The 26,419-nt window shown below is 38.9% G+C and overlaps 1 protein-coding gene across 13 annotated transcripts in view; it reads left to right on the forward strand.

Moving 5' to 3' along the window:
- LOC126354835 (formin-like protein) overlaps nucleotides 1–24,397 on the forward strand; it is a 406,363-nt gene extending 381,966 nt beyond the window's left edge. For 8 of the 13 annotated variants that reach the window (XM_050004794.1, XM_050004791.1, XM_050004789.1 and 5 more), the window contains 2 exons: nucleotides 16,784–16,900; nucleotides 22,637–24,397. In XM_050004794.1, coding sequence (XP_049860751.1) covers nucleotides 16,784–16,900; nucleotides 22,637–22,849 — 330 coding nt within the window. In that variant the 3' untranslated portion in view covers nucleotides 22,850–24,397. Of the gene's footprint in view, nucleotides 1–16,783; nucleotides 16,901–22,603 lie in introns of all 13 variants that reach the window. The other 5 variants (XM_050004798.1, XM_050004797.1, XM_050004796.1 and 2 more) reach the window with 2 other exon arrangements.
- Nucleotides 24,398–26,419: the final 2,022 nt, after the last annotated feature.

Below are 26,419 nucleotides of genomic sequence, written 5' to 3' on the forward strand. Positions count from 1 at the left end.
TTCAAAGGTGTGGCAATAATGGCACCTCATAGGGAAATGGCAGAAATGGAAGGGAAGGAACACCAAGGGCACTCATTGTGTATGCTGTGGGCTTAATTCAACATGTTAGAGGTTGTTCTGGCAGCTTTTGAGGGAACAGGTTGCAACAAACAATAGATTGTGGCAAACTTTGGAACAAATGACTCCTGTCGTCTGGGCTCAGAGGTGATGCTTGGATCATTCCAGAGACTGCCAGAGAAGGTTTGGAAGACCAGCCTTGCACATGGAATTTCAATGAAGTTGAATTTGCATTGTCCCCAGAACGTATAATGGCCTCATGGTTTTGTGTGGCGTGGAAGGATTGAACCATAGACTTCAAAGGTTCTGTGACAAGCTAGACTGTGATTTTATGGCTTTGTGCCATAGGGTTAAGAACTGTAGGGTCCCCCTAAATGAGTTAAGTGTGCACTAAACATCAGATGTTGCTGTGCAGGTGGCTGGCTGTGTGGGAGCACACATCAGAGTTTTTTAGATTAAGAAACTCTTCCTTCTGTCTAGATAACAATGGCTGTACAAGATACAAAAATATCAGTGTAGATGCAGAGATCTTACTTCCATTTGTAAGAGGATTAAAATTCTAGAGATAAACTGCCAGAAGCATTTGCAACAAAGTGCCAGAGTTTGGGAAAATTTAAGCCTATGTCAAAAGGATGGGTTAATGGAAGTGATGTATTTTTTGGAGTAGATGATTCACAGAGATACAAATTAAAACTGCATGTGACATTGCATGGGCAAGACTCAGCATTAGGGGTGAGCATAAACTTGTAAGTGGTTTGTTGTATCAGTCACCAAACTTGCCCCCGGGTGTAACCAAAACCTTAGAGAGCAGACAAATAAATTCCTTAGTCATACTATCATCATTGTAGGAGACTTTAATCATTCAGTAAGCAAGTGGAGAAAAATTAGTTTTGTAAGGGGGTGGGCATGACAAGATGTCCTAAGAATTTGGCTACCAAATATTAGAGATTGTGCATAATTTTAATGGTGTTCACTTTAATTACGGATGTATGGAAACTTAATTAAAAATTACTGAAATAAACATTTACTATTTGATGTTTCAGTTTACATTTTGATAATCATATACGCCTAAAATGTTATACAGACTATGATTATTTCCTTCCTCAGAGTATAGTAAAGCGGTCTATGAATGATTTTGTCACCATGGCTTACTAAGATAGGTTACACTGAGTCATGACAAAAAAATTTCAGTTTGCTTGTGCAGGCTGAAAGGGTAGGTCATAGAGAATGAGGAAAAGAGTAGAAGGTGCGTTAGTGGGATAGAAGCCATGTGGACTGGGAGCAGGGGAAGGGGTTAGGTAAGTGGAGGACAGGGATTGGGGAAGATTGAGCCCACTGTCCCACACCCTACCATTGTCTTTTTTTGTTATTTGTCTCTTTGGTCTCATTGTTTCCCTGCTGATTTTAGTTTACTGTTCCTTAGGTTAGTTAGGTTTAAGTAGTTCTAAGTTCTAGGGGACTGATGACCATAGATGTTAAGTCCCATTATATCCAGCTACCTTCCTCCCATGGAAAGAGCAGACTGATGTTTCCCACTTAGGTTGTACTCTTTGTTAGGTGGAATCCTGCAGTGAACATTTCACTGAATGGCTGCTTCTTCTGGGCCTCTGTTCCCATAATTCAGCTCCTGGCCCTGTTTCCATCCATAACCAATAGATTCAAAATCTGTCCTCCAGAACAATAATATCTCCTCCAGGTGTTTAGCTGCAGTTGGCTCCAGGGCATTTTCCTCTCTCAATGGTGAGATAGTCTTATGGTTCCTGTCCTTAAGCCTGCCGAGGATTTGTCATTCCTTGATAGTTACCGGCCCAGTCAGTCGACCAGTTTCCTCTACAAGTTACTAGAACAGATGGTAGATCATCGGCTCAGTTGGGTCATTGAACCTGAGGACCTTTCATCTCCTTACCAGCGCTCCTTTCGGGAGGGATGGTCTCCAGTCGATGATCTGCTTCAATTGGAAACTGCAGTTGGGTAGGCCTTTCCTCAGTGCTGCCACCTTTCACACTATTCTTCGATCTCCATAGGGACTAAAACACAGTTTGGCACCATCACATCCTCCTTACGCTCCATGAGTGGGGTCTTAGAGGCTGCCTCCTGATTTTTTTATGTGCCTGTTCCAATTCCTCCCACCTGTCATGTAGAGCCCACGTTGGCACTGTTCTCAGTTCTCCTTGGACCCAGGAGAATGGCATTCCACAGGGCTCTGTATTAAGTGTCCTTCTTTTTCTCTTTGTTATTAATGAACTTGTGGCTTCTGCCAGACCATTGATCACTCGTGCTCTGTATGTGGATGATTTCTGCATTTGTGCTAGCTCCAACTTGGTAGCCTCTATGGAACAGCATCTCTGGGGTGCCGTATGGTGCACTTATTCATAGATATTCTTGCACAGTTTTAAATTCTCTCCCCCATCTGCCCTTTCCATGTTGCTCCTCTTGGACCCGGTTCACCATTGTGGTATCTGTTACTGGTCTCCTCTGCCGTCACTATCTGCTCTTCAGCTGCTCACTCCTCCTGTTCTATTCTTTTTGCAGTTTCAGGCCATTGCCTGTCCACAGACGGGTTTACCGGTTGGTCTCCGCCTTGCTTCTCTCTACTCTGACTTCTGTCTCCCCTCCTTTTCCTCTTCCCCACATTCCCTCCTGACCACCCGTGCCCTTCCCCATGGTTAGCTCCGTGTCTCTGGATTTGGATGAATCACTTCCTGAGTCCGAAAGCCTCCATTGCTCCAAGTGTTCAGGAGTTTCAGGGTGCCATGAAGTTCTGGCAGTGAACAGGGTGGATGGATGTGTGCATCACTAGTCCAAATCTTGTAAATAAGCTTCACATTTTGTACAAACAGAGCCAGTGTGCGTGCAGTCACTTGCTCATAGGTTGTGAAGTTTTATAGTAGTGAACTAAAGTTTGATTTGGACTGTGACGTAATTCACTTTACAAAGCTTATTCTGTGCAACAACGTTGATGCTGTCAGACATGGTAAGTCAGCTGCTGCACTTTGTTTTGCTGCTGTATTTCTCTTTTGTAGTCAGACGACGATTGATGATAACCTGTTGGTTATGATCATTACTGATTTGAATTGTGGGGTTTTGTGGAGCAGCACGGTATGTTTCCGTATGCAATGCAGGTAAAGTCAGGTAGATTACAAGTCGATAAAATGCTGCTGATGTGCAGATAAGTTACAGAGAGGACCTGCCAAGAACCCCTGTAAAGCTATTGCTAACTGTAACAGTCAGTCTAGTGGTCCAGGTGTGTTGTTACAAAGGGTTTGTCATTCATTTCTTCTCGTGTTCGGACACAATGATAGTTCTTATTTTGTTGGTGAGATGTTAAAAGTGGAAAGGAAAGGTCCTACTCACCATATAGTGGAGATGCTGAGTCACAGATAGGCACAACAAAAAGACTGTCACAAATTAGCTTTCGGCCAGTAAAGCCTTTGTCATAAATAGACGGCCAACACACACACACACACACACACACACACACACACACACACACACACACACACTCATGCACTCATGCAGACACAACTCTCACACAAATGACTGCAGTCTTGGGCAACTGAGGCCACACTGCAATCAGCAGCATTGGTGCATGGTGAGAGTGGCAACTGGATAGGTGTGAGGAGGAGACTGGGGTGGGGTGGGGAAGGGATAGCAGGGTAGATGTGGAGGGACAGTGACGTACTGTTGGAGAGTGCGGAGGGACGGGGTGGAAAGAGAGCAGTGCAGCTGTGTGCAGATGGGAGATTATCCCCGCTCCCTCTCCTCATCTCTCTGCTCCCTCCGTCTAATCTCTCGACTGCACACAGCTGCCCTACCCTCTTTCTACCTCGTCCCTCCATGCTCCCAACCCCTCTGTGGGTCCAGGGATTAGAATTGGCCCGCGGTATTTCTGCCTGTCGTAAGAGGCAACTGAAAGGAGTCTCGTATGTTTCGACCTTTATGTGTCCCCCTCCCTCCCCCTCCTAGAGTTTGATCTCCATCTTTTCCAAATTTCTGTTGCTAGTGCATGCCGTTTGGGGAAGGATGCCTGATGTGTTGTTCTTTGTTTGTCCATTGTGCACCAAGATCTTGCATGCTACTTATTGTCATGTAGTGGGCTTTGCACCCAACGTCTTACGGGTTGCCTACTTCTTATGTCCTGTGCTGTACCATCCTTCATGCCCACGACAATGCTGGACCATTTCAGCACCCGAAATACAGTGTGGCAGACAGTCTGTCGTGGTGGGGTTGTCATGTACTTTCTTGGTGGTAGCACACTGACAACACAGGAATCGTACTGCTGATGCCAGACCTGAGACCTCTCCCATATGCCAAAGAGTAGGTATCCATCCTTCTGGGGCACCAGGACTCCCGGCAATGGCCATCCTGCCAGATGGCCCTTGCTGAGGCTGGGTTGCACCTGTGAGGAGAGCCCCTGGTTGGAGTGGGTGGCATCAGGGCGGATGACCCGCAAAGAAAAGGGTTAAATCAAATAAAGCTGGTGCTGGCTCGGCCCAGCAGTCTCAAACTGTGTCAGGAATGATTTTGATGCTGTGACCTATGATTCCCGATTGTTCCCCTCCCTGGCTGCACCTTGGGAGGACCATTGGGCGACCAGGTCTTGAGAACCGTATTCGCCTCAGTACTTCATTTGCAGCAGGACTGACGAAGAGACCTTCCAGGCAACGAAGCTCCAGTTTTTTGTCGACCATCGTGAAGATAGGTTTGGGGCCGTCTTGAAGGTAGGTTTGGGGAAGTGGTGGCACTGTCAGGGGGCCTCCCCCAGCCCAGTCGTTGGCGCTGCTCACCTGTGACAAGCTGGCTGACATCCCTGTCTTGATTACGCTTCATAGAAGCCTTAACATGGTTCAGGGAATGATTTTCCATCGTCACGTCCTTTTGCAGTGTGATGAGGAGCCACATGCCAACTTGGAGCTATGGGGTGTCCAATTTGTCCAGCACATGCATAGAGGATCAGAGATAGCAGGGTTGCTACCGGAGCCTTCACCTTGGCCTTTGAGGTTGACTCGTTACCTGAAAAGGTCAAGGTAATGGTTTACTGTTGCGAATGAAACCTCACATCCCTCCTCCTATGCGATGCTTAAAGTGCTGAAAGTTTGGCCACATGTCATCTCGCTGGAACTCCAGCGCCACCTGCCAGGATTGCAGTTGTCCTCGGCACCTGGGCTCTCAGTGTGTGCCTCCTCCCACTTGTCAACTGTGGGAAACGCCACACCCCCCTGCTCACCTGACCACCCTGTTCTCCATAAGGAACAGTGAATAATGGAAATCAAAACCCTGGACAGACTCACCTATCAAGATTCAATGAGGAAATATGAATGCCTTCATCCTGTTCCAATGACTGCATCATATGCTGTGATAGCGACTTCGTTGCCTCTGTTGGAGACGGCTGTCCCTGCGTTTGGTAAACCTCCAGTGGGCCCTCAGGGCCGTGTCCGTGATGGGGGACACTTCTCCTTCTGCTCCCTGAAAGAGTGCTTGGAACGTCAGAGCCTTTCATTCCATATGCACCACCTCGAATCGTACAATGCTCCATTCAGTGAGTGGGAATTCCAAAGTGCCCTAGCCGCTTGCTCTGTTGCGGCCCATGACTTTATTAGTGTCATTGGTGTTGAGAAGCAGTTGAAAAGGCTAAAATTAGCAAAGCTTCAGGGCCCAATGTATACAAAGTTTGCAGCAGAGTTAGCCCATCTTTTAACCATTATCTAGCATACAATTCGCATACAAAAACCATGTCCAATAGTTGGAAGAAAACAAAGGTCACACCCATTTACAGAAATCATCCACAAAAGTACTGTCCAGTATATTTGATATCCATTTGTTGAATTTCGGGACATCCTCTAAGCTCAGACATAATGAGGTATCTTGAACAGAAAAACCTTCTCAAGGCCAGCCATCATATATTCAAAAAACATCGATTATATGAAACCCAACTCTCACTTTTTGTTGTATCGTATCCCAAAAGCCTTTGATCTAGGTAGTCACGTAGGTACACACAGTATTTCTCCATTTCCAAAAAGCATTTCACTCAGGACTGCACCCACTCTTACTATCAAAATTTGTGAACTGAAATTTGTGACTGGGCTGACAATTTCTTATTAGGGAGGACACAGCACATTATCTTGTAAAGAGTCAACAGATGGAGAATTAACTTTGGGTGTGAACCAGGGTGTGTGAAGTGACTCTTGTTGTTCATGCTGTATTTCAATGACCTTACAGAGACAGCATTAATAGTAACCTCAGATTTTCTGCAGATGATGCAGTTACTGTTAATGAAATTCTGCACAGATATTTAGCATGATTGTGATAAGATTGCAAAGTGGTGCAAACACTGTCAACTTGCTTTAAATGTACAAAAATAGAAAATAATGCTTTGGGTTATTTAACAGGAAGAAACAGAAAAATTTTGATTGCTGGTAACTTTAATACAGATTTTCTAACGCAATCTTTCAGTAAACATTTACTGCAGTTAGTAATGTTGTCTTTCAATCTAACTCACACTGTAAACTTTCCGACTAGGGTCACTAAATCCTTAAGGACAGCCATTGATAACATTTTTATAGACAAATCAAAGGAACAAATTCATATCATAAAACTTGTAATAAATGGACTATCAGATGAAGAGATGCAGCTCCTTGTTTTAGACGTAAATTCTAAGCAGAGTATCAAGACCGCTAAATCTGAGTACAGGAGATTAGTCAATCAACCAAAAATTGAGTGTTTTAGAAAACTGCTCGAAGATATGAACTGGAAAGATGTTTATAGTGCTCATGACATGAATGAAAAATATCACACATTCATGAACAATGTCCGTACCATGTTTGAAAACTGTTTTCCTCTAAAAGTTACTCATATTAAACAGAAGTCTATAATAAAACCATGGGTTGCACAAGGAATAAAGATTTCCTGTAAGACAAAAAGGAAAATGTATCTGTCGACCAAGAATATCTCCAATGCTGATGATTTAGCTAAATACAAGGAATACTGTAAAATATTTTAAAAAAAGTAATTCAGACATCTAAACAAATGTACTTTGAGAAGAAGATAGCAATGTCGGGGAACAAAATAAAAACAATGTGGGATATAGTGAAAGAGGAGACTGGTAGAACGAGAAAGGAACAGGAGCAAATAGCATTAAGGGTAGATGACACACTAGTAACCGATGGGCATAGTGTGGCAAATCTATTTAACAGGTACTTTATATCCATTACTTGAGAGGATGGGATTGTCAGGATCAGTAAATAATGCCCTTGAATATCTGAAACTAGCCTTTACAAAAATAGCTTCAGGTACATGAATATGTCACTCACCCCATCAAAATAAATATCTTCCATAATAAAATCTTTAAAAAACAAAGCATTCTAGTGGGTATGATGAAATATCAACAAAGTTAATTAAGACATGTTCTTGTGAGTTCAGTACAATTCTAAGTTACTTGTGTAACCAGTCAATTATAACTAGGACATTTCCTGACTGGCTAAAATATTCAGATGTTAAGCCTCTATTCAAGAAAGGGGATAAAGAGACACCATCAAACTACAGACCGATTTCACTATTGCCAGCATTCTCAAAAATTTTGGAAAAAGTAATGTACAGGCAGCTTCTCAACCATCTGACCACAAATAACATATCGAGAACACAGTTTGGATTTCGGAAGGTTTCCGATATCGAGAAGGCTAATTACACCTACAGTGAAAATGTACTTAATTCATTAAATAACAAATTACAAGCAGCAAGTATTTTCTGTGATTTGTCAAAGGCATTTGATTGTGTGAACCACAACATCCTTTTAAATAGATTAGAATTCTATGGTGTCACGGGCAGTGCTGCAAAATGGTTAGTCATACCTCGCTAACAGGAAACGAAGGGTGTCAGTGCAAGGGACTAGTGAATTAAGTCATCAGTCATCATCAGAATGGGAAGAAATTACATGTGGTGTCCCACAAGGATCCATCTTAGGGCCATTGATTTTTTTCTTGTGTACATTAATGATCTCTCATCAGTTACACTGCCAGAAGCACAGTTCGTTTTGTTTGCAGATGACACAAGTATTGCAATAAATAGTATGTTGAGTGTAGTTCTAGAAAGATCTGCTAATGATATATTCATGGATATTAATAAATGGTTTAAAGCCAAGTCACTAACATTAAACTTCGAAAAGACTCACTATATGCAATTCAGAACCTGTAAGAGGTTTCCACCCAGCATATGCATAAAGTACGAAGAAGAGCAGATAGAAGAGGTTGACAGTCTTAAATTCCTGGGACTACAACTTGATAATAAATTCAGTTGGGAGGAGCACACCACAGAACTGCAGAAACGCCTTAACAAATCTGTATTTACAATTCGAGTGTTAGCAGACATAGGCGACATAAAAGTGGAAAAGCTTGCATACTTTGCCTACTTTCATTTCATAATGTCATATGGTATAATATTTTGGGGTAACTCTTCAAGTCAAAGAAAAGTTTTCAGAATCCAAAAGCGTGTAATACGTATCATTTGTGGAGTAAACTCATGGATGTCTTGTAGAAACCTCTTCAAAGAACTGGGTGTACTAACTACTGCCTCTCAGTATATTTACTCCTTAATGAAATTTGTCCTAAATAATATATCTCTTTTTCCAACAAACAGTTCAGTTCATACATACAATACCATGAACAAAAATGATCTGCACAAGGACTTAAAAGCACTTTTAGTTCAAAAAGGGGTCCACTACTCAGGAACAATCATCTTCAATAATTTGCCAGCAAACATAAAAAATTTTGTTACAAATAGAGATCAGTTTAAAAGGAGCCTGAAAGACTTACTAGTGGCCAACTACTCCTACTCAATTGATGATTTTTAAAAATAGAAACAAATGATGTACAGTATATATTCATACTATTAGTATTGTTATTTCAGCTTAAAAAAAATATTGACATGTTCCACATCCACAAGGATCTCTTCAGCACGGATATAGGGAATGGAAAAACTAATCTAATCTAATCTCACAAATGTAAAAAACAGTATTCAAGGGGTACAGTTTCAAGGAGTCACATTTGGAATTGATGGGCTCATACCTGAGTGTAATTTTTTGTAGGGATATGAAATGGAACCATCACACAGGACCACCCCTTGGGAGATCATGAGCTTTCATCAGTGTCTGGTGAGCATGGAGCCCCAGGCTATTGCACCTCATACTTCCTTTCTTGTACTACAATCACCCACCTCAGACTATCCTTTCTTCTCTTACTCTCTACCATATGGTGACATTCTTTGATGTTAACCTGGCTATTAAATTCTGCTGTCTCTTTACACCATTATCCATTTACTTAACATCACTTTTCGGTTACAGCAATATTTGGCCCCATTTTGGGTTTGATTTAAAGTTATAAAATTTCTTTCGTAGTATGGACCAACTAGGGGAAAGTGCTTTAAATAGTACCTGCTGCATACAGTATTGAAGATCTTGTTCGCACACTAATGGCCAACACTAAAGTATGTATTTGAAATCCAGTGTGGTAGCCAGCTTCATGTGCTGGAGTCATTATGAACCCTTTCGTTAGAGCCATTTGACAACACAGCGGTCACACATCTGATGCCAGAGCTGCTAGCTCTCTATGCATGCCAAAGAGCAGATGCTGATCTTCATTTGACATGAGGACTTATGGCACAGGCCATCGTGCTGGGTGACCTTTTCTGTGGCTTGGTGGCCTGTGAGGGCAGAGCCCTTGATTGGAATAGGTGGTTTCAGGGCAGACATTCCGTACATAAAACGCATTAAACTAAATTGATACATCACTGTACTAACCTGGCTGCCTCTACAGATAGGCCAGGGTCCATATGCCCCAGAACAACCAGGAAATCTGGGGAAAGTATGGAGAAACATGAAATTTTTTTAGAATTCTGGGAATTTGTCACTGTTTGTTTTCAGTTAAATTTTTATGATTTTTGACTGTTAGGAACTGATACTTGAATAAAGAATTTTACTTAAGCCCACTACTGCAGAATAATTCTAAGACAATAAAACAAGAGAATAACACCAAAATAAAACTTTAGTTGCAAGAAAATACACCATTTAAAACAACAAAATGCAGTGCACACACAAGTGTCTGCTGACAGGAAAACATGTCAGTCTTCAGGATGAGGACTAGACAATATTGCATAACAACAAACTGCTTTCGATGAGCCTGACATTAAAACTATTTACATAAAATTTAAATATATAATAATAGCAGAATTTTTAATTATATATATTTAAAACTATTTACATTTGGGGAAATATTGTGAATGCTGGTTTGAGAAACATTAATTTCAAAGTAAATTTCCAGTTACGCAAGATGAATTATGTTGCATGTGACAGTGTGTGATGACTTTCTTAAATTGTGAAGCATTTGTCTCCTATTCAAAACTTAACACATTGAGGAACACCCACATAGAAAAAAATTGGGCCCAGAAGACTAGTCATTTATGCCATTATTTAAATTTTAGTGGTGCATTTGTGTTTTTTATATCTTAAAGGGTAACAAATGTTTTTAAAAAAGAGGGGGGGGGGGGGGGGGGGGGGGAGGAGATGCAAGCTTCAATTTTCTTGTAGCCATACTGTTTGTGTTCTAATTGAAAACATTAACTTTCCTATTGTGTGTTTGTGCTGCTCAACAGTGATGTTACTAGTGGGTGACTCCATCACGTGTTCTGTGCTCTGAACACCTGTTTTTGGCTGGTGAGATTACATGATGTTAGCTATGACTGGCTTGTAAAAGCGCATTGCAGTCTCGATTTCAGTGCTTTGCAAGCCGTTGTGGTTTATTTGGTGGATTTCATATTTGTACTTTCGTAACACAGAAATATGCAGTGTACGTGTTGCTGTGCATCAAAGATCATTCTAAAACTTTTTTTTTTTTTTTTTTTTTTTTTTTTTTTTGCTGGGTTTAATTTTCTAAGTGCCAGGAAGTTGGGAAGTTCTACAGCGGTGTATAAAACCTTTAACGTTCAAAGGATTGATAAGTTTTACTGCTCCGGGGGAAAGTATAACATGACAAAAGTGTGTTTTCACCAAGGAAAACGTTTATTTTTACTCCGGGAAAAGTTATATTTTTAACTGGGAAGTCCATTGTCCACTTATGCACCCTGCAGGTATACATGTTGCTGTGTAGTAAATTATAAGACCACTGCTTTCCCTAGCCTGGCTGCGTAACAAGCCAGAAGACTGGGAACGAAACAGTTTATTCAATACGTGCTGTGTACTAGAACAGAACAAGTGGGTATTAACATAGCACTTAAAAGCAATATCCATTAGAGTACAATTAACCATAAGAACGGTCTGCAGTGTTTACATTCACCTGTGACCAAGATATTGCCTTCCAGAGAAACAGAAGACCTTATTACACAGTTAGCCCCACCTTTCATTTTATTGGAAGATTTTATTGCCTGTAACAGCATACAGGGCTGCAGGATAAAGATTCGTTGAGGATAACTGCTGGAGATTATTCTCAGACCTTGATCTCTGCCTAATAAATAAGGGAGCCCCAGCACATTTCAACACTACCTGTGGCTACTATTCTGCAATAGGTTGGACAATGTGAAGAACTAACTTTGCATCTATGATCCAATGGAACACTCGTGAGACTTTTGTGATTGTAGTAACTATTACCCATTTATTGCTTTGGTTCCAGATATATGCCACACAAATTGCTTCTGCTTCTGTGTTGGTCACTGTGAACAGCAAATTAGAATGCTTTCACTGATGAAGTTCAGATTACAATAAATACAGAGAAGAGCACCGACAAAGTAGTAAAAGATGCAGCAGGAACAAACATCCATGCTGCGAATATGAAGTTGCTATTCTCTTCAGGTCCTCTTAGGAGCAAACCTGTTCCATGGTGGTGCAGAGAACTTGCCAGTGCCATCAGAACAACAAAAAAATGCTCTACAGAGACAAAGGTACAATGCTTCTAGGAAAGATTTTATTTTATTCAGTTAATCAAGGGCAAAAGCCTGTTACTTACTAAAACAAAATAACAACAAATGTTGGGAACAACGTGGCTCTTCTATGACAGTACATACCACAGCTTCATAGGTTTGTTCCAAATAGCAGTGGATGAGTGGATTTCAAGCCACTCGTAGAATCCAGGGAGTCGTCAATGGAGAGGAAAATAACACTAGTTTCTCTGGAATTGCTGAACTATCAGCTATATATTGTGCAGCAATGTCAGCATCTAAGAACCGCCATCGTGTTTTCGCCCAACACCACATCTTTTAACAGAAAGTAGTACTATATCTTTAATCTCAACAGACCTGGCAACATACAACACACCCTTTAAAGCCTAGAAACTAAATGTTATAAAATAGTGCAGGGCCAGGACCAGATGATATCCATAATCATATTCTTTAACACCTTGGTGAAAATAGCAAAAGCTCTGTTCTAAAAAAAATTAACAACGTTTGTTAAGATAACTAATATCCATTGCAACTGAGAGAACACGTAACAACATCTATACCAAAGTGAGGACAACACCCAAGAACCAGAAATAGACTGATCACCCTAATAAGTAGTTAGGTAAACAGTAGAAAGGATGGTTAATGTGCAGCTTTAGATTCTGAAGATGTTGAACTACCACTGATGGTCTCTTATGATAGGAGTTTTCAGTTAGGGAGGCCTTTGTGCCCCACTGAAATTTGATCACAGTAATTTTTTTTTATTTACTCTAGGCATACAGTACAACATAGCTATGTCACATTTTATCGACTCTGAACAAGTAGAATTTTCGAGGAAGTTTACCTGTCTTCATACAGAATTTTTTCTCTCTTAGACTACATAGAACCAGGACAAGCACAAACATTAGTAACCAATGTGTACAGGAAAATGAAGTCTCACAGGGATCAGTTTTAAGTATCACACTTTCTCCAACTGCAATAAATGGCATTGTACACAGTGGGACATTATCACACCAGCATTCTGTGTTGATGATATTTGTTTGTGTTATAGATATGTATTGTTATTTACAATAGAATGCCAATAACAGACAGCAATAAAGAAGACACAAAAGTGGGTGCAGTCCATGGGTATCGTTTCTCACCACTAAATTACACTTTGTGCACTATGATAGAACACAGTCTGCCCATCCTCAACCACAACTATACCTTGAAACCCAACTGCTGGAATTAGTTGACCACTACAATTTTCTAGCACTTCTTTCTGGTCATAAACTTACTGTTACCACATATATGATAACTCCAGACCTGTTGCATGCTGAAACTGAACACTCAGTTTCTCAGTAACAGTTCCTGGAGTGCAAATCGAACTGTTATGTTAACATTTTATGAAATGCTCATTTTATCCTGTTTTGGCTTGGGATGCATTGTTTGTGGCAGCAGCACTGTCCATCCTAGAAATGTTAGATTCTGCAACCACAGGGGAGTCATTTGGCAACTGTAATTTTTTTCAATGAGCCCAGTCAGTAGCATTCTTGGACAAGCAAGAATACTACCACTGAAAATATGACACTAACAAAATGTATTTAACTATGCAATCACGATTAATCAAATGCCAAATCATTGCTGTCATCATATTTTATTCCACAATTCAGCAACCCACTTACTCATGAACCTCAGAATGGGGCAGCGAAGAGCAATAAGACTTGAAGAGCTCTGGTGAAAACTTCCTCTGATTACCTGAATGCAGTACTGGCACTTGCAAATTCCTTCATGGTATATTCCCCAACAAGCAGTAAAGACGAACACCAAAGACTTCATTGTAACACACAATTTTTATAGCAGAGTATTTTATTCAGTTGTCTAAGGATATCAACATTTTTATCTCCTTTACCTAGGCAGTTTCAAATATAATGAAAATGTTGTCTGTGCATATGTACACAAACTGAATTCTAAATGACTTTTTGTACCAAAAGTATGCAGTATTTATACTGCAGAATTAATAGCTACCAATAGGGTGCTACGAAGCATGATGAATTTGTCAATTTAATTTCATTACATGCAGCTACTCCTTGAATGCTTTTGAAACAATAGGAAAGTGCTATTCAAAACATCCATTGTCCCTACCATCCTTGACCAACTGTACGATCTCTGCAGTACCGGGATATCCATCATTTTTCTCTGGACATGGAGTCCTATCAGCATTCCAGGTAATGAGATGGGTAGCAGACTAGCCAAATAAGCAATGAAGGTGGACACGCCAAACGAGATATTCCAAGTATTGATGTAAGGACACACATTTCACATTGCATCCTGAAAAAATGGAATGACAAGTGACAAGCTCTTCCACAATCCAATAAATTAAGGACCATCAAACACACCAACAAGGTCTCGCAGACTTTGCTGTATCAAGGAGGGAAGGTGTTGCCTCACACTGTCTCAGAATCAGACATACCAAAATAAGCCATGAGTTTATACTAAGACAGGAAGAACCTCATCTGAGGAGAAAAAAATTAACAATTTACCACATCCTTGGAGAATATAAGACTACCAAAGACTTGCAACTTCAAATGGAATTCAGACAAAACCAAACCATACAACTTCAAGCAGAGAGCAGTGCAACAGCCCTCAGATATTAAAATACTGTGATGCAGTTAATGTTGGTGCAGAATAGCTCATTCTAGTATCTTCATGCCGCTCAGGGAGTAATGACATGTACCACAAACACTTGTGATGTGCATCCCAAAGCCAGAGTACAGACACAGTGCAGATATAAATGAGAACAACTACATAATAGACATGTTACATATTTTTGAGTGCTTTTGTAGAGTTTGAATTTCTTTCATTTTCCCCTTTAACCTAGTAAGCAAATGCACCAATGTCTTGTTGCTAGATTTGTACCAGGTGGCTGTAGTTATTACGAATGTTTTATGTAAATCCTCAGAAATCTTACATGGACTTCTTGAAATGGTATTAGGAACATCTTGAGAAACAATAATCATTTTGAGTTCAGTTTCTCTACTGGAATGCTGTAGATAGAAGAAACTGCCATTCACTTTCATATTCCAGCAGTCATTAAGTAAAATTTGTAACTAAAGTACATAGATGTTATGTACTGCCAGTAAACTTCCTCCTCCATTTTTTCTGTCTGCTTAGTGTGGTATGATTTTTAGCATAAGAAACCCCCAACGCATTGTTTTTGTTCAATAACTCTGTGTAAGCCTTTTTGTTGTAACAGTTATTTCAAAGGAATTTTGTCGTACCAGTCCGTCCTACAATTCATACCTTATATACAAGAATGTAAATGGGAACTGTGCATGAAAGCCAAATCAGTAGGTACTTACTTTAAGAAAAATTTGTTTTCACGGCATCTGTAAAACAAAACATACAGGCAAGAGATAAAGTCTGGTCAACAGAAAGGGTACGATATAGAAAAATGGAGTTTACTTGTGATGGTTATTAAAAGGGGTGTTCAGTAAGTAATGCAACCCTTTTTTCTCTGAAAGCTGTTTTTTTTTATTTTTGGTGGGGGGTGGGGATTCCAATACGTCCTACTGTTCAAAATCATTTCCATTCAATGCAATGGCCTTAAACCATCGTACTGGGAGGGCCTGTATGTCCGCATGGTACCACTCTACTGGGGATGTCATAGTCAACATGTTGCTGCGTCAATAATCTCCCCAACATCCACATACTGCTTTCCATGGAGTGCGTCCTTAATTTGGTCAAACATGTGGAAGTCAGAAAGTGAGAGATCCAAGCTGTAGGGTGGATTAGGAAGAACAGTCCAATGAAGTTTTGTGAGCTCTCCCAGATGTGCAGACTTGTGTGACGCCTTGTGTTATCATGGAGGAAAAGTTTTTTTTACATTTTTTGTGGTGATGAACATGCAGAAGTCAGTTCTTCACTTTCCTCAGGTTAGCACAATACACTTCAGAGCTGAGTGTTGCACCATGATGGAGGACATCAAACAGAATAACCTTTTTAGAATCCCAAAAGATTATTGCTGTAACCTTAACAGCTGCGGGTATGGCTCTGAGCTTTTTATTTGGAGGAGAGGCTGTGTGGTGGCTCTCCGTGGATTGTTGTTTTGTTTCCGGTCTGAAGTGATGAGCCCATATTTCATTGCATGTGATGATGTTTGGCGAAAAATTGTCATGATCAGCCTTGTAATGTGCAAGCAGTTATGCACAGATTTGTTGTTGTTTGTCTTCTGTTAGGCAATGAGGAACCCAGCATGCATTCACCTTATAGTATCCCAACTGGTGGGCGAATGTGTCAGCTCAACCAACAGAAACGTTCAGTTGTGCAGTGGGGTTTTTGATTGTGATCTGTCAATCACCTCAAATGAGTGTGTCCTCACATTTCAAGATTGCAGGAGTCACAGCTAGGTGTGGTCGGCGGGCACGGCACTCTGGAAATTGGACAGGTTTGTATGACCTTGCTGCAGTGGTGGCAAACTCCTCGTTCAAGAACTCCTCAATCTTTTGTTCACTGCCAGTTCTTTATAGACACTCTGCAAGTGCATACAATTATCTGCTATGCTTTGTTTTTGCACCAAAAGGTACTCAATGACAGCTCTCTATTTGGAATGCACCTCTGTTACAGATGCCATTTTGAAGACTACTTACAGTGCTACTTAGTATTATTGGAACTTCATGAATCTATATGGGATCGAGCAGGAATATTCCACGATTTCCCACAACAAATTCCATTTTCTTCGTCTAGGAGGGGGGAAAATGTTACATTACTTACAGAACCTCAAAAGCTATTTTTCATTAATTTCTTATGGTATTGATGACTAATCTTTCAGATTGCTGACCAGGAGAATGAGCAGAGACGTAGGCTTGAGCAGGCGGCACTGGAAGCTTTGAACAGACCACCAGAAGAGGTAGCTAAGCGCAATAAATTAAATCAGAAAAAGCAGCAGGTAGGTTGTTGCACTGTAGTTTGGATTTTATATTATTTTCCGCTTGTATTTTGTAAAAGATTATTGCAATTTGTATAAAATGTAGAAATTGGGTAGTGCACTATTTGGCAAAAAAAAAGGCACTCCCCCCTGCAAGGATTAGAGGGTGTGGCACTCTCTGAGAATCTTAAATCAGATCCACATGCAGCTTATTATTGTCCACCGTTGTCAAAATGGTCACTTTCATCTCCCTCCCTCCCTCCCTCCCTCCCTCCCTCCCTTTCAGATATTATCTTAATGTGTGGAGTGCATGCACTTTTAATGTAGTACAACTGTAAGCGGCACCCAAATCAAAATGAGGCAGATGGGAAGAGAAGTAAGTAAACTGTTAATTATCTCAGAAGTAATCACCATAACTGTTAATAAATGAATTCCACTGAGAGACAAGACAGTCAGTGCCTTCACGGAAAAATGTGTGATTGCCTGCGAACCATGCCTGTACCCAGGTGTGCAAATTGATGGCAACAAATGTTATCCTTCAGGGCCTGGAAGAAGAGGTGCACACCTTGGTATAATCATGCAATTGTGATTCCGTAGGCAACTATGCACATTTTTTCATGAAGGCAACTGACTGCAATGTCTCTCAGTAGGGCCAACCTATTAATAGGTATGGAAATTACTTTTGAAATAATGAACAGTTACTTAATTTTTTTCCATCTGTCTTATTTTCATTTGATGCCCACTTATATTATCCATCATCTGATTCACCAGTACCACATCTAGAATATCTTAGGTGGCAGTCGGGTAGCTTGCAAGTCCTTAACTTGAACTGTTAATTATTCTGATTGCAAAATAAAAAGTATTTTCCACTACTAAAGCTACAAACTAATATAGTTCATATGATAAAAGGAGGTGTATTGGAACTCGTAACAATGTTTGGTGCAAGCTTTTGGGTGGACCGCCAATGAACTTACATGCTCTTCTAAGACTGATGTTGTTAGTTATCAGATGAGATGCCATAATGTATATGCACCCTCTAACAAATCTTGCTAGTGCATTCTCAGGCATATTACTTAAAGAGGAAATTAAAAGTGTAATCTAAACCACTTCGCATGTTGGTAGTCTCTCTCTTCACTCTGGTCTTCTTTCTTTATTGCCCATCCAATATTTCTGCCACTCACTATATGTGTACTTGGTAACATTTCCAGATTTAATTCAAATAATTAAGCTTCACCATATTTTTTAAAAACATGTTTAGGAATAAGTTTATTGGTGCGGTTAAATGTGAGATTAATATTTATTAGAACATTCAGCATACTCAAAAGAGATTTTCCAAACAATTTTATTAGCTTTAATGATGAAGCACCACAAATGTGAAAGTACTGAATATGTTTTCCATCACAGAACATAATCACTGTGAGAGAGACAGTAATTTATTCGTGATATGGCTTTGGATGCAACATTTCTAAATTGAAGACCAAATTGAAACCAGAGTCTGCAGTAATATAAAAAAAGGAGCAGATGGTAGCAGCAAAGTGATCATTTTGACTGCACAAATGTTGAATTTAGCTAAATATTCACATGTAATCATCCTAATTCGCATGAGTTTTAGGAGTACAGCTACAGTCTTTTTTTTTAAATTAGCTGTCTCTGCTTATTTTCATCATATCCACAAACTTGACCAGTTTACAAGTTGCAGATTAATATTAAAAATCTGTTCTATCTGTTAACAGTGCAAGGATGCAAGCAAATATTCTTGTCTGGAAAGTAAAATGTTATTGCAAAAACGTAAAACTTTCACTCTCAGCATAACAGAAAATTTTTGATAGAAGACAATGATGTAAAAGGCAGATATTAAGGTGGCATGCTATGTGGTGGACAAAGCTACAAGAAAAAGAGGTTACACACTAATTATCTGTCAAACTTGATCAGATCACAAAGCCTGCTAGGCATTAGAATAATTTTTCTGCATTATTTACATAATATTTGTATTAGTTTTTACCTTCTAAGTGTTGTCCTAAGCACGGAAAGTGGATGATGATAAAATAGGTGTGAATTAGGCTAAAACTCAACATTCAAATAACATAAACTGTAACACTAAGAATAATCAGTTTTTGACAATATAATGTGATTGAATAGACAAAAAAATCTACCCACCTAGCGGCGGTAGGGGAACATACATGTAAAAGGAGGTTGTACTTAAGCAAGCTTTCGGAGTCAGTGGTTCCTTCTTCCGGTAGGAGGGTTAAAGGGGAAGGAAGAGGAGTGAAGGAAAAGGTACTGGAGAGGTTTAGAAGTGTTTTGGAAGTGTCACCCTAAACCGCAGGTCAGGGGAGACTTACCAGATGGGATGAGAAGGAAAGACTGATTGTTGGAGACAGCACCAGATGAGACTTTCAGGTCTTCAAATTGCGTCAGATGCAGTCCACAACAATCACTTTCCTTCTCCCCTGACCCTTGGCTCTGGGTGACTTTTATGAAATTTACCCCTTTTCCTAAACCTCTTCAGTCCTTTTTCTTCACTTGTCTTCCTTCCCCTTCAATCCTTCTGCCGGAAGGAGCATTAGTGACTAGATTATTTTATCTAGCCAATCACATTAAAATGACATAAACTACATCATCTTCATGAAGGTATGCTTTACTGGTGAAATTAAGAGTTCATATCTTTCAATTAGATTAGCGAATGAGACACTAAAAGTAGATCAGTTTTACTATTCGGGGAGGAAAATAACTGAAGATGGTCAAAATAGAGAGGGTATGAAATGCGGAGTGGCAATAATAAGAAAAGTTATTCTGGGGGGGAAGGGGGGGGGGGGGAAGAAGAACATTATAAATGATCAACTTAGGCTTTTCAGAAAGTATGTGTGTGGAATGTACCTATGTTCAGGAGTGGAAAAATCCTGGTAAGTAGTACAGATAAGAGAGTGAGACCTCAGTCTTATGTGGTGGCAAGCCTAGTAAATTCTTGGTTTTCAAACTGCACCACTTTTAAGAGAATGAGTTGCTATAGAAGAATGCTGAAGATTGGATTCGTTGTTTCGATATGTGATGGGAGAGTGCTGAACCAAAATGAGGAGAGAAGAAATTTGTTGTACAACTTGACTAAAAGAAGGATCTGTTGACAGGACACACTTGAGGCATCAAAGAATAATCAGTTTGGTAATGTAATGTAATGTAATGTAATGTAATGTAATGTAATGTGATGGATAAGGAGGAGTTCACAAGGCTTGATCACAGTGCTGTAGTTATGCAGAGATGAGGAGGGTTGTGCAGAACAGACTAGCGTGATGACTGTATCAAACCAGGATTTGGACTGAAGATGATCAAAGGCAATTCATTATTTCCTTCTGCATTTTAGCTATTAAAATAACTGGTGACAAATTTACATGTTCCATCTCTTGTTCTATGTGGAATAAGGTACTGCCAACTTCTGAGAGAAATAACTTGTGAACATTTGTAATAAAATGTTGATTACAGTACATTTCACTTAAATACATAAATTACGTTAATTCTCGAGCAATTATGTCACTGAAAAGGTTTCTATAAGGCACAATGTCTGTGCTTGAAACTGCCAAACCAAGAGAGATTTTTGAGATAGAAGCACATAAACTGTTAACACTTGCAGAACTTCATTATCTGAGCTAAAAAAAATAAACATATGTAGAAATATGAACATCGTTCATGACGTATGAAAACAGAAAGCGTAGACTGATGTAATGAGATTGCATAAGCCTATTTATGTGGTTACAGCAAAAAGGAAATTGAAGTGAAATGGGGAGTACAACTTAACCTCTTGTCATTAAGTGGCAGTCAGTGACTGGAAATGACAGACAAGGTCAAAATGATATCATTCCTATAAATAGCAAAAAGTCAATTTTATAGAGGAAGAAGAACAATAAATAATGCTAAATTATTATTTTAAGAGCAAAAGCATTATTGTAATTAATGTGTTAATATTAATGTTGTCGAAAGACAACAGGAACCAATGGGCAGAGTGATGCAAATGCCAACCATACGTACACAAGAAGTCTGTGTTGATAACTGAATAGAAACACACCACAAACATGTTTTCAAAGAAGGGGAAGATCAGTATATCTTGTTAATTAGAAGCAGCTAGCTGAAGTTTGGCTTAATTTGATATTAATGTGATTTTATTCCGGTGCAGCTAGTCGGATCATACAAATAATTATTTTTCACGACTGTTTCATATTGGGTTTCTCAGATTGTGGTGTATTCTTGTTGCACAATTTATTGTGTCCCAGATGCTCCTGATTGTAAACATCAACATAATTGTTAAGATCAGCTCTCACTGGATGCCAAACTGTACAATTAAACTTGCTGACTGTTTCACAGGCTTTTATCACAGTGGGTAACAAAAATATGCAGGAACTTCACTACAGTGAGTGTGTGTGTGTGTGTGTGTGTGTGTGTGTGTGTGTGTGTGTGTGTGTGTGTGTGTGTGTGTTTTAGTACATAACCAATCCAGAGGACTGTATTTGTCTAAGTAATAAAAAGAGAATGTAGTGGTGGTTTTTATTTTATTTTATTTTTCAGTATTAAAATTCTTCAAGCCATCAGGTTTGAGCTCATGTAGCCATGAGTCTAAATGTAACCTCATTTTTAAAAGTTTCAAAAATGTTGAGAACTGTAATTGCACACTAGTTTAGCTTGAAATGATTAATCTTATACGTAAGATCCCGAGACTGGTACCATCTGTTAGTACTGTCAAAGTGAGCTCACTGCTGATTTCCCACTAATTCTTTCTTCATTTTATATGGTCGACCAGTTACTATCTGGAGCAGTTGAATCACTTAAAAGGATGCTTTTGTGTAGGTACTCGTCTCGTGCGTTTTCTCCATGCTCTTTTGTAGTGCCTCACACTTCCTGCAGCTGTAATCTGTGTGTATGGCTGTGGAGCCATAAGGAGCAAAGAATAAGACTGGTGATTCTCAAACACTGTGTTTGTTGTCACAAGGAGTGTGGGCTAATACTAACTGCTGTATGTATATATGCATTTATATGTTCCTAAAGCCCTTTTCAAAATTTGATACTAACATAGTGGTAGCGTAGTATGCATTGCTGTCACAGTCCTAGATAGTGGTCTAATATTCTTGTGTGTAATAAGATTTCTTTGTCTCGTGTTTTAATTTTGTTGTTGTTGTGTTTTGTCTGTTTCTCCAGTGTACCTTTCTCTTGCAGAATAATGTGTCTGTTGGTGGCTAGGTTTGAGATAAACGACTTTTGCATTAGTGCTACTTAGTTGTTTTGTTTTTTGCACTGCATTGCCTTTTTTCAGTAGACTGCTTTATACAGACAAGCAATAACTTCCTGCTTCAGTAAGACAATAAATGAAAAATTTTGGTTTTATGTGTGATTCATTTGCATGAGCATGTCAAGTTTTGTTAGTTGTGTTTCGATAAATGAAACTTGGGCCTGTGGGAAGATATCACTAATGGTGGAATCGTAGTTATTTGGGTACAATGCAGTAAATGTTAGCACTAATTGGCGTGAACTACCCTTTTTGTAAACACTTGAGGTCCCATACATAAGCAATGTTTTGAATTTTGCACTGCAGTTGCATTATGCCACGCTTGTATTGTGAAGTCAGTCATGGGAACAGGAAGTAAATGTCATGCACTGTACATGATAGTAAAATACTTCAGAAGATCCCTAAATGCTTCCACATTGGGCCAAGTTTCATTTTCTCACAAATACATCCCACAGGAAACAGCACTTGAACCTGATGTGTCCTGACAGGAGGCTGTGATTAATGAGCTGAAGTGCAAGACGCGCTTGGTCCAAGAGAAGAAGTTACTGCAGCAGGATGAAGTGTACAATGGCGCCCTGGAAGACATTCTTTTGGGTCTAAAATCTGAACCGTACAGAAGGGCTGATGCTGTTCGACGAAGTCAGCGGAGGCGAATAGACAATAACCGGTTATCGAGGACAATGGAGGAACTAGAACTGTGATGTATAATGACTGACATGTGGTCTGAATGAAATTAATGACTACATTTATTTCTCTTTCTTTACATATTTACCCAATGTGAAGTGTACACTATTTCTCGTCTCAAGAAATTCTTACAAGGCTTAGTAGTTAAAAAGCATTCCATTCATTCTTAACTTTATGTAGACAATATGTACAAAGGCCAGTATTAGGTGCTTGTAGGTCTTGTGAGTGCTTGGAGAAAAGTTTGACAGCATGTTTAGCAACAGCACCATTCCATTTATCACAGAAGTGATGCAAAGTAATCCAGTCCAGGCTGTTCCTATTGCCATTTTCTGTACCACCTTCTGTCATTTTTGTCATTTTCTTTATTTCAGAGAAAAAGCTTGATAGTAAGTTACCAAAGGAATAGTGTCTTTAACTTAGTGAAAGTACTTTCTGTAGTGATACTTCTTACCATGAAAACAAGACAGTTTTGTTGTATTGCTGAATTGTATCAAATACAAAGAGTGAGGAATAATGGAAGTTTTGAAAAGGACTCCACTATACCACCACTACCACTTCTGTTAATAGCAGCAGCAAGTAACACAAATTGTGAAACTGTTTGTGTTTCCGAACTAATTCTGTTGGAAATTGTTGGCAAGCAGCACTGCTGTAAGTGGAATGACCAACAAACACTGTCAGCTTAGATTGACTAGTGGAAGTGGCAAACTAGGCAGTGTTCTGTAGTTAGAATATCATATAACACTTATTCTTTAATGCTTGTTCAGTTTTGGAAATATGGCATGTTAATGCCATGAAGTGTAGTATTCATGATTCGGTCAGAACAACTGCAAAAAAGTGTGTTAAAATATGGCCTCACATATGGCCTCACTTATGGCCTATGTTATGGCCTATGGATTTTGCAAGTAACAGCATTTTAATTTTTTTTCTAAAATAAAATTTTGATGTCTCAAAAATGACTTTTCAGCATTTAGGGAGGAATAGTAAACTGAAAACACTCTAACATTGAGACGATGCACAAGAATTAGAATAATTTTATTAAGATCTGTTTGAAGTAGTCTGACTTGCTTTTTCAAAGAAAAGATTTTTGTACCAACCCCTTCCCCTCCTTTTCAAAACTTTCAGTATAAATGGGAACACAAACAAAGAATAAATCAGTGGTGATCTTTGTATAGTACCAGATTATTTATATAAATATATAATTCTTACACTGTGATTTTTTATAAATATAAACATTGTTAATATTGTGAATATATTTTGTAAATATTGTACAGACACATGAAGGCGTTTGTATTTCAATGACAATTGCGTAATGTGATGTTTCTTTTTTCTTTTACCAAATACAAACAAATATGTATAATATTTATATAAAATTTGTATTGTATTTTATAAACAGTGTGTTTAAAAGCCTGGTTGAGTCTTATTTTTACAGCTTTTGTAAGTGAGAAAATAAATGGACTTTTTTAAGTTGTTAAAAATTTTAAACCATGTTCTATGTAATACAGTATTTTTGAAGACTGTTTTGTATTAAAGACTTTATACAATAAATTCTTTGGGTGTTCCTATAATATTTCAGAATATGAAGAGGAACATATTTGGTGTCATATTCATAGTACAGCCACATAAAATATACTTAAGTGTGAGATATTGGGCCATTTTGAAATCTGAGGTCTTTGTTAAGCTACATAAGTTAATAAAATGACAAGGAACAAAATGTTCATGCATAAGTGATTATGTTCCAAATCCACAGGTTGTGTCAAAATTAAAAGAAGTAAAAAACATTTCTATTGATAGAAGGCCAATTCCAGTAGCTGCAACGTAACCTTTGTTTGCTTGTATTTATAGATTTCTACACAAGAGCTCACTTGTTTTGGCTGAAAATGCCATATTCAGGTGCACCTATAAGTGTTGTGAGTCATGGATCTTATTTACATCTGACTTGTGATCAGTAACATCACTTTTATAAATTACATTTCTACTTCCATGTAGGTGGTGTTGATGATATGACATCTGAGGGCCACTGTGAGCTGTTTGTCTAGTCTTATTTTTACAGCTTTTGTTAGTCATTTTAAGTTGCTAAGCATTTTAAACAGTGTTTTATGTAATACATAAGACAAATGTAAAAATTGCATTTTGCATGACCCTTACTCTGAAAACATGAATTCAATCAGGAAAAGCCAAAATCTCGGAATTTTCAAGTTCGGGAGTGTACAAAATTTATTTTGAAAACCAAAAAATTCTACAGTGGAAAAATGGAAAGAAACAGCAACATTAGGATCAAAGAACAAATGAAAGCAATTGAACAGTTTTGTACTTACATCTTAAAAATGAAAACCACAAAGCCAAACACATTGAAAACACTGCAGACTTCAGAAAAATTGTGTAAAATGTGGGAAATAATGTTTTAAGCTGTAAATGTTAAGTGTAAGATATCCTCTCTTTTTCACACTTAATTAACTGCACATACAAGCATCAAAGTACTCATGCCAGAGACTTGTTCATTATCTAATAATGGTTTATTATTTAATAAAAACTGCTAATATAATGGGAACTGATAACTGGGAAGCAGAAACACTTGACTCAGTTTCATAAGTTATCATCGATGTTTTTTGAATGCCTGCAGCTGTCATTCATTATTTGAATAATAAAACACTGCATCAGTAACACATTTTTTCATACTTAGCACAGTGTGTTTCAAGAATTTTTTTCTTTATATCAAATATGCAACACACTAGAACTCAGGTAAACAGAGAAAGTTATGTTGAAGAAAGAAACAAAACCAAACAGATAATTGCAGCATCCAAGAAGAAATCTTGGGAAGACTTTGGAAACAGGTTAGAGACTATATGTCAAGCTGCTGGAAGACCATTCTGGAGTGTAATTAGCAGTCTTCGAAAGGGAGGTAAGAAGGAAATCACAAGTATTTTTGACAGTCAGGAAAACTGCTGGTGAGTCCTGTGGATGCCTTGGGCAGATGGAGGGAATACTTTGAAGAGTTGCTCAATGTAGGTGAAAATACAATCAGTAACGTTTTAGATTTCGAGGTAGAATGGAATAGGAATGATGATGGAAATAGGATCACATTTGGGAAAGTGAAGAAAATGGTCAATAGATTGTAGTGCAATAAAGCAGCTGGGATGGATGAAATCAAGTCGGAACTCATCAAATACAGTGATATGTCAGGTCTTAAATGGCTACACAGGATAATTGAATTGGCCTGGGAGTCTGGACATGTTCCATCAGACTGGGCAAAAGCAGTAATCACACCAATCTTTAAACATGGAAACAGAAAAAATTGTAACAACTACAGAGGTAGCTCTTTAATCAGCGTTGTGGGTAAAATCTTCTCAGGTATTGTTGAAAGGCAATTTCGAGTATTAGTTGAGGACCAATTAGATGAAAATCAGTGTGGGTTTAGGCCTCTTAGAGGTTGTCAGGACCAGATCTGTAGCTTACAGCAAATAATGGAGAAGTGTTATGAGTGGAACAGGGAATTGTATCTATGCTTTATAGATCTAGAAAAGGCATATTACCGGGTTCCTGGGAGGAAGTTATTGTCTGTTCTACGAGATTATGGAATAGGAGGCAAA

The sequence above is a fragment of the Schistocerca gregaria genome, chromosome 3 (assembly GCF_023897955.1).
Source record: "Schistocerca gregaria isolate iqSchGreg1 chromosome 3, iqSchGreg1.2, whole genome shotgun sequence".
In the NCBI taxonomy this organism is placed as follows: Eukaryota; Metazoa; Arthropoda; class Insecta; order Orthoptera; family Acrididae; genus Schistocerca; species Schistocerca gregaria.